The sequence below is a fragment of the Chionomys nivalis genome, chromosome 10 (genome assembly GCF_950005125.1).
Source record: "Chionomys nivalis chromosome 10, mChiNiv1.1, whole genome shotgun sequence".
Classification (NCBI taxonomy): Eukaryota; Metazoa; Chordata; class Mammalia; order Rodentia; family Cricetidae; genus Chionomys; species Chionomys nivalis.
Genome location: NC_080095.1, coordinates 40,863,173 through 40,876,154, shown reverse-complemented (window position 1 = coordinate 40,876,154; position 12,982 = coordinate 40,863,173). Strand labels below are relative to the sequence as shown.

The window sequence follows — 12,982 nt, the reverse complement described above, 5'->3', positions numbered from 1 at the left end:
CCGGATGGCTCCTATAATTATCCTGGAGCCTGCGGGTGGTTGCCTCTGCGACCAGCTGGTGCACATCGCCGTGCGCGGCCTGGCCCCCGAGCAGCCCGTCACGCTGCACGCCGCCATGCGCGACGAGAGAGGCGCGCTCTTCCGCTCCCACGCGCGCTACCGCGCCGACCCCCACGGCGAGCTGGACCTGGCGCGCGCGCCCGCGCTGGGCGGCAGCTTCGCGGGGCTCGAGCCCATGGGGCTGCTCTGGGCCATGGAGCCCGATCGGCCTTTCTGGCGCCTGATCAAGCGCGACGTGCAGACGCCCTTCGTGGTGGAGCTGGAGGTGCTGGACGGCCACGAGCCCGACGGCGGGCGGTTGCTGGCGCGGGCGGTGCACGAGCGTCACTTCATGGCTCCCGGGGTGCGGCGCGTGCCCGTGCGCGAGGGCCGTGTGCGCGCCACGCTCTTCCTGCCTCCAGGTGAGCAGTCCTCCCCGCCTGGAGCCCGGGATGCTTCAGAGGTACATTGTCCGGGTGCCTTCTTTCGCACTCTCAACGGGGCCCTTAGAGATCAGTGGCCCCTGGAAAAGCCTTTCTGACTTGGCTCTCTGGCTGGGGTGAGTTCTGAACTGAAGGTCACTTCAGGAGCAGCATCTCAAGTTATTTTAGGCAAGCAGAGACCCATGAACTGGAAATCCTCTCTGTGATAATAAGACCCGCGGGTGGTTGAGCACCGGTTCACGTTTGGCACTGGCTGCTCTGGAACAGTCTTTCAGACAAGCTTGGCCATCGCAAGCACTGGCGAACTTTCTAACTTGCAGAACTCGAGTTCTACTCGAGTCTGGAATCAGAAAGCGTGAATGTGCAAGGCCATGGAGCTTTGTTTCTTGGGTGATGCTGAGGTAACTCTTTCCTAGAGTGAAAAAGCCACAGTTTTGAGAGGGACTTCAGTTCAGGGACTCACAGAGAGCTGCCCTAGGGGATTTGGTCAATTGTTTCTCATCCCTTTGAAATGTGGACAGAGATGGCAGGTCTGAGGATAAGGACATGGCACTCCCTATACAACAGTTAACACTTAGTTTTGCAAGTTCGAGTGGCTTGGAAGTGATGTTGAAAACAGAGAAAGTGCTTCCTTAGGTAAAATCTTTAACATGCTTTAATGTGTTTACTTCTCTACATATTTAAGTAGTAATGAGCAAAAATTCAAGAACTCAAAGTTTTCCATAATAAAAGGTCTCTTTCATGGGAGGTTATTATCACTGGCCCCATGGCCAATTGTGTTTCCGTCCCAATCAGAACTCTGGTTTTAAAGTTCAGATTTTCCTGAGGACCACGGGATGCTTCCTTCTGAGGTTCACCACCATTGTAAAAATCCCTCTTCTCCCTCTGTATACTTCTGACAGCTTGTCGTCGTTAGGCTGTCCTCATTGTCCCCATTGCCTGACAGTCCCCTGCGATTGCCCACCATCCCTGTCATACTGGATTCTGACCTTGTTTTGTGAACCCATATCTGTGTCTGTGAACCACGACAAGCCACCGAATAGAGCTCCACTTTGGAAAACTGCCAGAATGCCCTTTGATTGTGGCAGTTCCACCTCCAGGGTACTGTGTGGCTCAAATCATTGAGTGTGTTTGTGGCATCTAAGAAAACAGCTCAGGCCAGGCGGTGGTGGCGCACCCCTTTAATGTCTGTACTCCGGGGGCAGAGGCAGGCGGACCTCTGTGAGTTTGAGTCCAGCCTGGTCTACAAGAGCTTCTTTGAGTGAGGCCCCAAAGCTAAAGAGAAACCCTGTTTTGAAAAAAACAAAAAATAAAATAAAAATATATCAAGACATTGGGAAACTAAATCTGCAAAGAAGAGTTGTTTTGTTTTTCTTTCTAAGGAAATGGACCCTTTCCTGGGATCATAGACCTTTTCGGAGTTGGAGGTGGCCTTCTGGAGTATCGAGCAAGTCTGCTGGCTGGGAAGGGCTTTGCTGTCATGGCTCTGGCTTATTATAAGTACGATGACCTCCCCAAGAGCATACGCACTATCCACCTGGAGTACTTTGAGGAAGCCGTGAACTACCTGCTCAGTCACCCTCAGGTTTGCTGTTAGAGTATTTCAATTTAAAATTGGGGTCCTAAATGCCTCCTTGAGTCAAAGATGGATTTGCAACCCAGTAGCTTGAACCTTTATAACAAGCAATATTTAGTCTTGTCCAAATCCAAAATGTATTTCACTGGCATGATCTCAGGGGACATGAAAAAGTTGGTACAAAGAAGTTTGTACCATCTCTCATAGGGTGACCTGTCATCTCAGATGGCCGAAGGGTAAGGGTTACCGCCAGCAATGTCCATTTCCCACTGAAACTGAGGTAGTCAAGACAAATCATGAGTGTTTATCACCTTAGCCACGTCATGGTCTTATGCCTGTGATTTCGTGTCTAGCCTTCAGGGTTGTTATGAGCATTAAATGACTCGTACTTGAGAAGCTCTGGGAATATGCTGGTAAGTTTATATCCATCCAGTCGGCCAGAACATAAATACAAAGAGAAATTAATATGGGTTCAGAAGCTTCCAAAGCACCTTATGTTGATTCTGTTTTGTTCATATACACCTGAATATGATTTTATACACACAAAAATACCAGGCAAAGAGCAAAACACTATTTAACAAACAAATTTATTTTTTGCTATTTAGCAAACAAGGCATGACCTCTGACTTCTCACTGGAGTAGCATGTAGACTCTGAGTTTCCCAGATGCCCAATGACCCTACCAAAGTCAGGATGGTAAAGTCACACTCGGGCTCAGGGCCACTGTCCTACCTTTATGTGGGCTCAGTCTCCTTCTTTTCTGTCTGTGTCTTTCTCAGGTAAAAGGTCCAGGAATTGGGCTGCTTGGGATTTCCAAAGGGGGTGAACTTGGCCTTGCTATGGCCTCCTTCCTGAAGGGCATCAAGGCTGCTGTCTTCATCAATGGCTCTGTGGCCGCTGTTGGGAACATCATAAACTACAAGGATGAGACTATCCCTCCTTTGTCTTCTTTGAGAGATCGATTCAAAGTGACAAAAGATGGCCTCTTGGATGTTGTGGAAGGGCTTCAAAGCCCTTTGGTAGAGACGAAGAGCTTGATCCCTGTGGAAAGGTCTGACGCCACCTTCCTGTTCCTTGTGGGTCAGGATGACCACAACTGGAAGAGTGAGTTCTATGCCAATGAGATCTCCAAACGCTTACAGGCCCATGGGAAGGAGAAGCCCCAGATCATCTTATACCCAGAAGCGGGGCACTATATTGAGCCCCCTTACTTCCCCCTGTGCAAGGCTGGCATGCACGTCCTGGTGGGTACTAATATCATCTTCGGAGGGGAGTCTAAGCCTCATGCCATGGCCCAAGTGGATGCGTGGCAGCAACTCCAGACTTTCTTCCACAAACACTTGGGTGCTGAAGAGAGGACGATCCCAGCAAAACTGTGATTTTTTTATTCAACATCTCTAAAGCAGGTCTCTCCTGGGAATAGCCTCCACTCTACGTGTGTGTGTGTGTGTTTATATTCTACATAAAGGTAGAGGTCTCCCCTCAATTTTTTTTTTATCTACAGGTCTTAACAGTCTGGGAAGGGAGTGATTGTGCAGAAAACGTAAGGTCTGGCAAAAGCTGATCTCTTGCCTTGGCTCAGTCTGCAGGTGACGAAGCTATTGCTCTGAAAGAAAGGCTGTGTCACCGTTGCAGTCCTGGAGTTCAGCAATCATTTGCTAAATAGCTGATTAAAAAATAATGATTACCTACTGTTTAAACAAGCATCAAGAGGGGCTGGAAAGATGGCTCAGCAGTAAAGAGCACATACTGCTCTTTTAGGACCTAAGTTTGGTTCCCAGCGCCCGAACCAAGCAGCTCACAACTGAATGTAACTCTAGCTCCAAGAGACCCAGAGCTCTCTTCTGATCTCCTTGAGGACCTGAGTACCTGTACACACACACACACACACACACACACACACAAATAAAAAGAATGGTTTTGAAAGCATAAACAACTATCGTAGTCTGTGTTGGCTCTATCGTGTGGACCCCACTGACTGTAGATTCATACATGCGGACCTTTCCATGTCGTCACCTCTGCACAGTACTCCACAATTACTAAGACTGTAATTCATGCTGTAGTGCACACTCTACGTAATCTACAAGTAGATTAAGTTATGTGTATGTCATTGGAAAGTGCTATTCTGTATGAGACATGTTAGCCACTGCAGACTTGGCATCTCTAGTGATCCCAACAATTCCTTATGAATACCTGTGGATAACTCTCACATCAAATGTGTTCTGATATCAGATGTGTGTTTCTTCTTTTAGGATGTAAATACTGCTGTGGTCCTGCCGCAGCCTGGGCTCACATCCTGAGACGGGGAAGGGGCATCGTCACAAAGAAATCAAATGTCCAACTACCAAGTTTCACACAAGTGCCGGCTCTGAACGCTCACGCTATCTTTATTTATAGTTAAAAAACAAAACAAAACATGTTTTCCCACCCTCCATGATTCACCTCCAGGAAAACATCCAAAGAAGTTTTCCATCTTTTACATCAAAATAACTTGTAAGCCAGAAAACAATGCTCAGCATTTTGTTAGCTTGGCCAAATATTGAGCCAGACACATCTTGTCCTTACAAAGCTAAAAGGCGATAGGTTCACATAAAAGGACACACGCACACATTTTCAGGGCTACAGTATCATTCAAAGCTTAACCAAGCATATTTACAGAGATAGGGCTGCTTTGCCATTAGCTGCTTGCATCCAGTAGCTTGTCTTTCTCTGACTGTTCCCTTGGCCTACAAAAGGGTCCTGCATGCCTAAGCCTCTCTATAAGGAACCTGAGAAGCATCAGTTCCCAAGAATTTTGGGAGAAAATGTTGGAGAAAAGAAATGGGTTTCCAGGACTGATCACATCTGTCCTATGGATGGCTGATAAAGTGAAACTATAAACCTCAAGAGAGTCAGTAATATTAGAGAGAAAAGGGTGTGCGGTCTGGAGGGACCCAGCAGTACTGGGCGGTGTCCCAGGGTCTTGTCTTGAAGAAACCCATTGAACAGGCGTTTGTTCATATGCTGATCCAAACCCAGACCACACAGCTCCCAACAGAGTACTGCCTTAGCTATTAACTATTAAGAAACTAAAATAATTAAAGGAAATTCACTTTACATTTTTTCTTTCTTTTGGATAAATGAGGATCTTTTTTCCGAAAAACAGATTACTTCTGAGAAAGGGTTCCTGTTTATACACTGAACACTTAAATTTTGTTGCTTCCAATTTCATAAAGTATTATTTAGCTTAATTACACTCGTTATTTTAACAATGATAAATATGTTTATGATAATGATATCACTAGATATAAATGGTTCCCGTATAATAAGCAATTCTTGATCCCTTGTATTCACGATTCTCCTGTTTCAGTCTCTGCAGTGCTGGGATTATTGGCCTGTGCCACCATGTCTACCTTCTCTAGTTCCGTTCCTGCCCAAAACCAACAAATTTTTCTTTATGTGTATGTGTGTGTCTGGTACCCTCAGAGGCCAGAATAGAACATCAGATACCTTGGAACAGGAGTTACAGGTAAGCTGTCTGTAGACGCTGGGAAGTGAATCTAGGTCCTCAGCAGGAGCTCTTAACTACTTAGCCACCTCTCCAGCGCCACCTAGTGTGAACGTCTGCACCATGCGCCTCTGGAGACAAGGAAATGGCATTGGAGCTTTCGCAACTAGAGCTGCTGCAGGTCCTGGGAATCAAACCGGGGTCCCCTGAAAGAGCAGCCGATGCTCTTAACCTTGATCCACCTCTCCAACCCTGGTCATCTTTGGTTTTGTTTGATTGCCACAGGCTCTCTCTATGTAGTCCTGAGTGTTCTGGAACTCTCCATGTAGACTAGTCTGGCCTGGAACTCACAGAGACCCACCTTCCTCTGTCTCCTGAGAGCTGGGGTTAGAGGTGTGTGCCACCATCCCTGGCTCCTGGTGACCCATTGTAAGAAAGCACTTCCTGATGGTTTTTCCCATCAAAACTCAGAAACAGGGGCTGGAGATATGGATCAGGGGTTAAGAGCACTTCCTGCTTTTCCAGATAATGGGAATTTCGTTTTCAGCACCCATGTTGGTGGCTCTATGAGTTCAAGGCCAGACTGATCTACATAGTAAGTTCTAGGCCAGCCATATTGAGGCCCTGTCTCAAAAATAATAAACAAATAAACAAAAAATTGAAAAAGGTAGGCATAGAGACTCTGTGGTGGAAACATTCAAGTGTTTTCTAATAAGGGATATGCCATATGAGAGATGGCATTGTTATGATTGTTCTGTCTCTTTAAGAGACAAGCCACACCCATGCCCTGCAGCCCCCTCTCTTTCTTTCTCTCTCTCTCCCTTGCCATCTTGGCTCTCTCTCTGTTCCCTTCTCTTCCCCTTCTCTGTCTCTCTCTCTCCTTTCTCTTTCTCTCCCTCACACACTTCTCCCCTTTTCTCTCCCCCCTCCATAACCCACCTAATAAATATTTAATTCTATTTTGTACGATGTCCTTGTCTGTGTGCCTCCCACCCTCCGCCTGCTCACACAGCTCGCCGGGCCTTGCTGGGGACCAGCCCGCCCACACATGGCTGGGAACCAGCCACCTTGGTTTGTGGACCTCCCGCCACCAGGACCCCGCAGCAAGCTGCTATGACCCACAGCAAAACCATAACAGGCATTACATTGGCATTAAATGTATTTCATTGGACAGAAGAGGATGCACCTTCAAGGTCTGTGAGAAAAGGGTGACATGATTTATACTTGCATACATTAGAAAACTGATACCTTGTAAAAGACCCACATGTATACCTGGAGAAAGCAAAGAGCTTGGCTGCAAAGGCCATGCCCACCCCTGTCACTTCATGGCACTTTCTAGTCACCCAAGATGTGAGGAGGTAAGAGGCCAGAAAGGCTTTCTTATACACAGCTCTTGGGGTCCCCACTTCATGGACATGAGGATGGAGCAGCCACTGAACAAACCCACGGAGACAATCCTCTCTATGAAAGAATAAGTGGTGTGGCCAATCAGGAAAGGAGCTAAAAGTCCACTGTCCCAAAAACTATTCTGAAAAATTAGCTGGATCTTGTGGAGGCATTCTCTCAGTTAAGGTTTCCTCTTCTCCAATGACCTTAGCTTGTGTCAAGTTGATCGAAGACATCGTATGTCTTCCTCCATCTCTCTTCACATTGCTTAGTGAGGCGGTGTCTCTGATGAACTCAGAGCGCATTGATTGCAGCTGGTCTAGCTGACCAGCCCAACTTTATACAAGATCTACGAATCTGGACTCCATTCCTCATGCTCGCTCAGCATCGCTTTCCCCTCTCAGCCAACTCTTCAGCCCTTCGGGAATTCTCTGTGGTCTATGGTGCAGTCAGTGACAAGGCAGCACCGTGGAATGCTGGGCAGCATCCCTTCTCCTTGGTGACATGCTCAGCCAAGCAGAGGCAAGACTGTGGGATAAGAAGAGTTAAGCAGAAGTGCTCCTTATCTCCTGAACTAAACTTCCCGGAACTAGCCACACTGAAGTTATTGATGCTGATTCAAATTTCTGCAATCGTTAGATGCGCAAAGCCAAAAATGATCTTGCACTACCTTTAGCCTCCTTTAATCACCTCTCTGTTTAACCTAATATCCATATCGTGACTATGAGATGAATCCTTTGGCAACGTACAGATCCCCCCCCCCCCAGCTTCCACCCACCACATGTGGCGAGAACACCATCAGGTAGCATCTGAGGCCAACAGTAGCTAATTCCCTGATGTCAGGTAACCTGCCCACCTGATGCCTGCATCAGACTATCTTAAAGAGGGCCTTGGTTCATGACATTCTTTTGTTAGCATAAAAACTTAACAGAAGTACCACCATGTTGGCGCAAGGTTTGTAGACAACCTGAATCTGCATTCTGGGGAGGGATTAATCTTAGGGTTCAGGAAAACAAACAACAACAAAGCCTTCCTTTTTGAAGGGAGGGCTGACTGTCTGCATGGACACTAGTTGCAGCTGCGAGTGGAGCCCTATTCCTCTACCCCTTGAGGATCTCAGTGAAGCCCCAAGCCTTTTTAGTCACCCCCCCCCCACACACACACCCTTTTAAATGTTGCTACAGTATCTACAAACTGTTCTTAAGTGGCCCCAGTTCCTTAAACACCTATTTCCTGCCAAGACTGATAAAACCCAAGGCCTAGGTCTCAGGTGAGTTGGAAGATCTGTCTTTCTAGGCTGGGGGCGCTCTGGCTGGGTGTTATCTCAAGTTAGCCCATAAAGCTGTCCTTACAATCTTTTTTCAGATAAGGTCACTGCCTTCAGCGACTCAGTTACTTACCTTGCCAAGCCATTAAATGACTTCAGGTTGGGTAGTCTGATCCCATAGGCTCGGGTCCAGCATGGGGAAAGTCTAGCAGTCTAACCAGGTAAGGAAGGTTCAAGGCTCAGTTTCTGAGAATAATCATTTTAAAGTATCCTGGGGGTACTTTTGCAAAACTATTGTTATGGGAACAGTGAGTGATCTTTTCAAATCTCTATTTGTACCTGTATTTCAACATCATCTTGGAAAACATAACCATTACTATTGGTTAGTTTTTCTGCATACAGGCCACAGTATCCCATAAAAAGTACGGAGTTTCGCACCTCGATTGCCAGAGCTCACAAGCAGGACGAAGGGTTCCCTCGTTATCACTGACTCCAGAGGCTGAGAGCCTGTATTCATCACACAGGATTATCATTTTTCACGGTGTGAGGAAGATGCCAACTATAAGCCTGGAGCCCGTAGGTCGCAGCTGCTGGGACGAGCCACTGAGCATCTCCGTGCGCGACCTGGCCCCCGAGCAGCCCGTCACGCTGCGCACCGCCCTGCGAGACGAGACAGGCAAGCTGTTCCGCGCCCACGCGCGCTACCGCGCCGACCCCCACGGCGAACTGGACCTGGCGCGCGCGCCCGCGCTGGGCGGCAGCTTCGCGGGGCTCGAGCCCATGGGGCTGCTCTGGGCCATGGAGCCCGATCGGCCTTTCTGGCGCCTGATCAAGCGCGACGTGCAGACGCCCTTCGTGCTGGAGCTGGAGGTGCTGGACGGCCACGAGCCCGACGGCGGGCGGCAGCTGGCGCGGGCGGTGCACGAGCGTCACTTCATGGCTCCCGGGGTGCGGCGCGTGCCCGTGCGCGAGGGCCGTGTGCGCGCCACGCTCTTCCTGCCTCCAGGTGAGCAGTCCTCCCCGCCTGGAGCCCGGGATGCTTCAGAGGTGCATTGTCTGGATGCCTTCTTTCCGCACTCTCCACGGGGCCCTTAGAGATCAGTGGCCCCTGGAAAAGCCTTTCTGACTTGGCTCTCTGGCTGGGGTGAGTTCTGAACTGAAGGTCACTTCAGGAGCAGCATCTCAAGTTATTTTAGGCAAGCAGAGACCCATGAACTGGAAATCCTCTCTGTGATAGTAAGACCCGCGGGTGGTTGAGCACCGGTTCACGTTTGGCACTGGCTGCTCTGGAACAGTCTTTCAGACAAGCTTGGCCAGCTCAAGCACTGGCGAACTTTCTAACTTGCAGAACTCGAGTTCTACTCGAGTCTGGAATCTGAAAGCGTGAATGTGCAAGGCCATGGAGCTTTGTTTCTTGGGTGATGCTGAGGTAACTCTTTCCTAGAGTGAAAAAGCCACAGTTTTGAGAGGGACTTCAGTTCAGGGACTCACAGAGAGCTGCCCAAGGGGATTTGGTCAATTGTTTCTCATCCCTCTGAAATGTGGACAGAGATGGCAGGTCTGAGGATAAGGACATGGCACTCCCTATACAACAGTTAACACTTAGTTTTGCAAGTTCGAGTGGCTTGGAAGTGATGTTGAAAACAGAGAAAGTGCTTCCTTAGGTAAAATCTTTACATATTTAAGTAGTAATGAGCAAAAATTCAAGAACTCAAAGTTTTCTATAATAAAAGGTCTCTTTCATGGGAGGTTATTATCAGTGGCCCCATGGCCAATTGTGTTTCCGTCCCAATCAGAACTCTGGTTTTAAAGTTCAGATTTTCCTGAGGACCACGGGATGCTTCCTTCTGAGGTTCACCACCGTTGTAAAAATCCCTCTTCTACCTCTGTATACTTCTGACAGCTTGTCATCGTTAGGCTGTCCTCATTGTCCCCATTGCCTGACAGTCCCCTGCGATTGCCCACCATCCCTGTCATACTGGATTCTGACCTTGTTTTGTGAACCCATATCTGTGTCTGTGAACCACGACAAGCCACCGAGTAGAGCTCCACTTTGGAAAACTGCCAGAATGCCCTTTGATTGTGGCAGTTCCACCTCCAGGGTACTGTGTGGCTCAAATCATTGAGTGTGTTTGTGGCATCTAAGAAAACAGCTCAGGCCAGGCGGTGGTGGCGCACCCCTTTAATGTCTGTACTCCGGGGGCAGAGGCAGGCGGACCTCTGTGAGTTTGAGTCCAGCCTGGTCTACAAGAGCTTCTTTGAGCGAGGCCCCAAAGCTACAGAGAAACCCTGTCTTGAAAAAACAAAAAATAAAATAAAAATATATCAAGATATTTGGAAACTAAATCTGCAAAGAAGGGTTGTTTTGTTTTTCTTTCTAAGGAAATGGACCCTTTCCTGGGATCATAGACCTTTTCGGAGTTGAAGGTGGCCTTCTGGAGTATCGAGCAAGTCTGCTGGCTGGGAAGGGCTTTGCTGTCATGGCTCTGGCTTATTATAAGTACGATGACCTCCCCAAGAGCATACGCACTATCCACCTGGAGTACTTTGAGGAAGCCGTGAACTATCTGCTCAGTCACCCTCAGGTTTGCTGTTAGAGTATTTCAATTTAAAATGTGGGGTCCTAAATGTCTCCTTGAGTCAAAGATGGATTTGCAACCCAGTAGCTTGAACCTTTATAACAAGCAATATTTAGTCTTGTCCAAATCCAAAATGTATTTCACTGGCATGATCTCAGGGGACATGAAAAAGTTGGTACAAAGAAGTTTGTACCATCTCTCATAGGGTGACCCGTCATCTCAGATGGCCAAGGGGAGAGGGTACCGCCAGGAATGTCCATTTCCCACTGAAACTGAGGTAGTCAAGACAAATCATGAGTGTTTATCACCTTAGCCACGTCATGGTCTTATGCCTGTGATTCCGTGTCCAGCCTCCAGGGGTGTTATGAGCATTAAATGACTCGTACTTGAGAAGCTCTGGGAATATGCTGGTAAGTTTATATCCATCCAGTCGGCAACGACTAGGGAGTGTAGACACAGTGCGGACAGGCAGAGGAGACAAGGCCATGTCTGCACATGAACACGGACAGCATGGAGACAGGAATGGAGAGCTAGGGAAATGGTAAAGTAACTGCGAAAGTCCGTGACTGTGAAGTCGCAGAACAGATAGGGAATGGTTGTAATGAAATAAAGGGGACAAGCCTCATTCTGAAGACTCAAACATTATCTGCTGTTAATGTCTAGATCGGTCTAGCAATTGTGGCGTTGTAGACGTGTCAGTACCCATCACTACTTAGGAGCCAGAACATAAATACAAAGAGAAATTAATACGGGTCCAGAAGCTTCCAAAGCACCTTATGTTGAGTCTGTTTTGTTCATATACACCTGAATATGATTTTATACACACAAAAATACCAGGCAAAGAACAAAACAGCTATTTAATAATCGCAAACAAGGCATGACCTCTGACTTCTCACTGGAATAGCATGTAGACTCTGAGTTTCCCAGATGCCCAATGACCCTACCAAAGTCAGGATGTTAAAGTCACACTCGGGCTCAGGGCCACTGTCCTACCTTTATGTGGGCTCAGTCTCCTTCTTTTCTGTCTGTGTCTTTCTCAGGTAAAAGGTCCAGGAATTGGGCTGCTTGGGATTTCCAAAGGGGGTGAACTTGGCCTTGCTATGGCCTCCTTCCTGAAGGGCATCAAGGCTGCTGTCTTCATCAATGGCTCTGTGGCCGCTGTTGGGAACACCATATACTACAAGGATGAGACTATCTCTCCTTTGACTCTTCTGAGAGATCGAGTCAAAGTGTCCAAAGATGGCCTCTTGGATATTGTGGAAGGGCTTCAAAGCCCTTTGGTAGAGACGAAGAGCTTGATCCCTGTGGAAAGGTCTGACGCCACCTTCCTGTTCCTTGTGGGTCAGGATGACCACAACTGGAAGAGTGAGTTCTATGCCAATGAGATCTCCAAACGCTTACAGGCCCATGGGAAGGAGAAGCCCCAGATCATCTTATACCCAGAAGCGGGGCACTATATTGAGCCCCCTTACTTCCCCCTGTACAAGGCTGGCATGCACGTCGTAGTGGGTTCTAATACCATCTTCGGAGGGGAGTCTAAGCCTCATGCCATGGCCCAGGTGGATGCGTGGCAGCAACTCCAGACTTTCTTCCACAAACACTTGGGTGCTGAAGAGAGGACGATCCCAGCAAAACTGTGATTTTTATTCAACATCTCTAAGGCAGGTCTCTCCTGGGAATAGCCTCCACTCTACGTGTGTGTGTGTGTGTGTGTGTGTGTGTGTGTGTGTGTGTGTGTTTATAGTCTACATAAAGGTAGAGGTCTCCCCTCAATTTTTTTTTTTTATCTACAGGTCTTAACAGTCTGGGAAGGGAGTGATTGTGCAGAAAACGTAAGGTCTGGCAAAAGCTGATCTCTTGCCTTGGCTCAGTCTGCAGGTGACGAAGCTATCGCTTTGAAAGAAAGGCTGTGTCACCGTTGCAGTCCTGGAGTTCAGCAGTCATTTGCTAAATTGCTGATTAAAAAATAATGATTACCTACTGTTTAAACAAGCATCAAGAGGGGCTGGAAAGATGGCTCAGCAGTAAAGAGCACATACTGCTCTTCTAGGACCTAAGTTTGGTTCCCAGCGCCCGAACCAAGCAGCTCACAACTGACTGTAACTCTAGCTCCAAGAGACCCAGAGCTCTCTTCTGATCTCCTTGAGGACCTGAGTACCTGTACACACACACACACACACACACAAATAAAAAGACATGGTTTTGA

The 12,982-nt window shown here is 47.9% G+C and overlaps 2 protein-coding genes across 2 annotated transcripts; both read left to right on the top strand.

The window, feature by feature from the left end:
* On the top strand, positions 1–3,875 carry LOC130882571 (acyl-coenzyme A thioesterase 1-like). The gene is made up of 3 exons (XM_057782801.1): positions 1–461; positions 1,865–2,067; positions 2,837–3,875. The coding sequence occupies exons 1-3, from the start codon at positions 5–7 to the stop codon at positions 3,434–3,436; spliced, it is 1,260 nt and encodes a 419-aa protein (XP_057638784.1). The 5' UTR covers positions 1–4; the 3' UTR covers positions 3,437–3,875.
* A 3,996-nt stretch (positions 3,876–7,871) lies between these two features.
* Positions 7,872–12,416, top strand: LOC130882256 (acyl-coenzyme A thioesterase 1-like). Its single transcript, XM_057782167.1, has 5 exons — positions 7,872–7,884; positions 8,296–8,356; positions 8,722–9,203; positions 10,580–10,782; positions 11,817–12,416. Exons 1-5 carry the CDS (start codon positions 7,872–7,874, stop codon positions 12,414–12,416), a joined length of 1,359 nt encoding a protein of 452 aa, XP_057638150.1.
* The last annotated feature ends 566 nt before the right edge of the window (positions 12,417–12,982 follow it).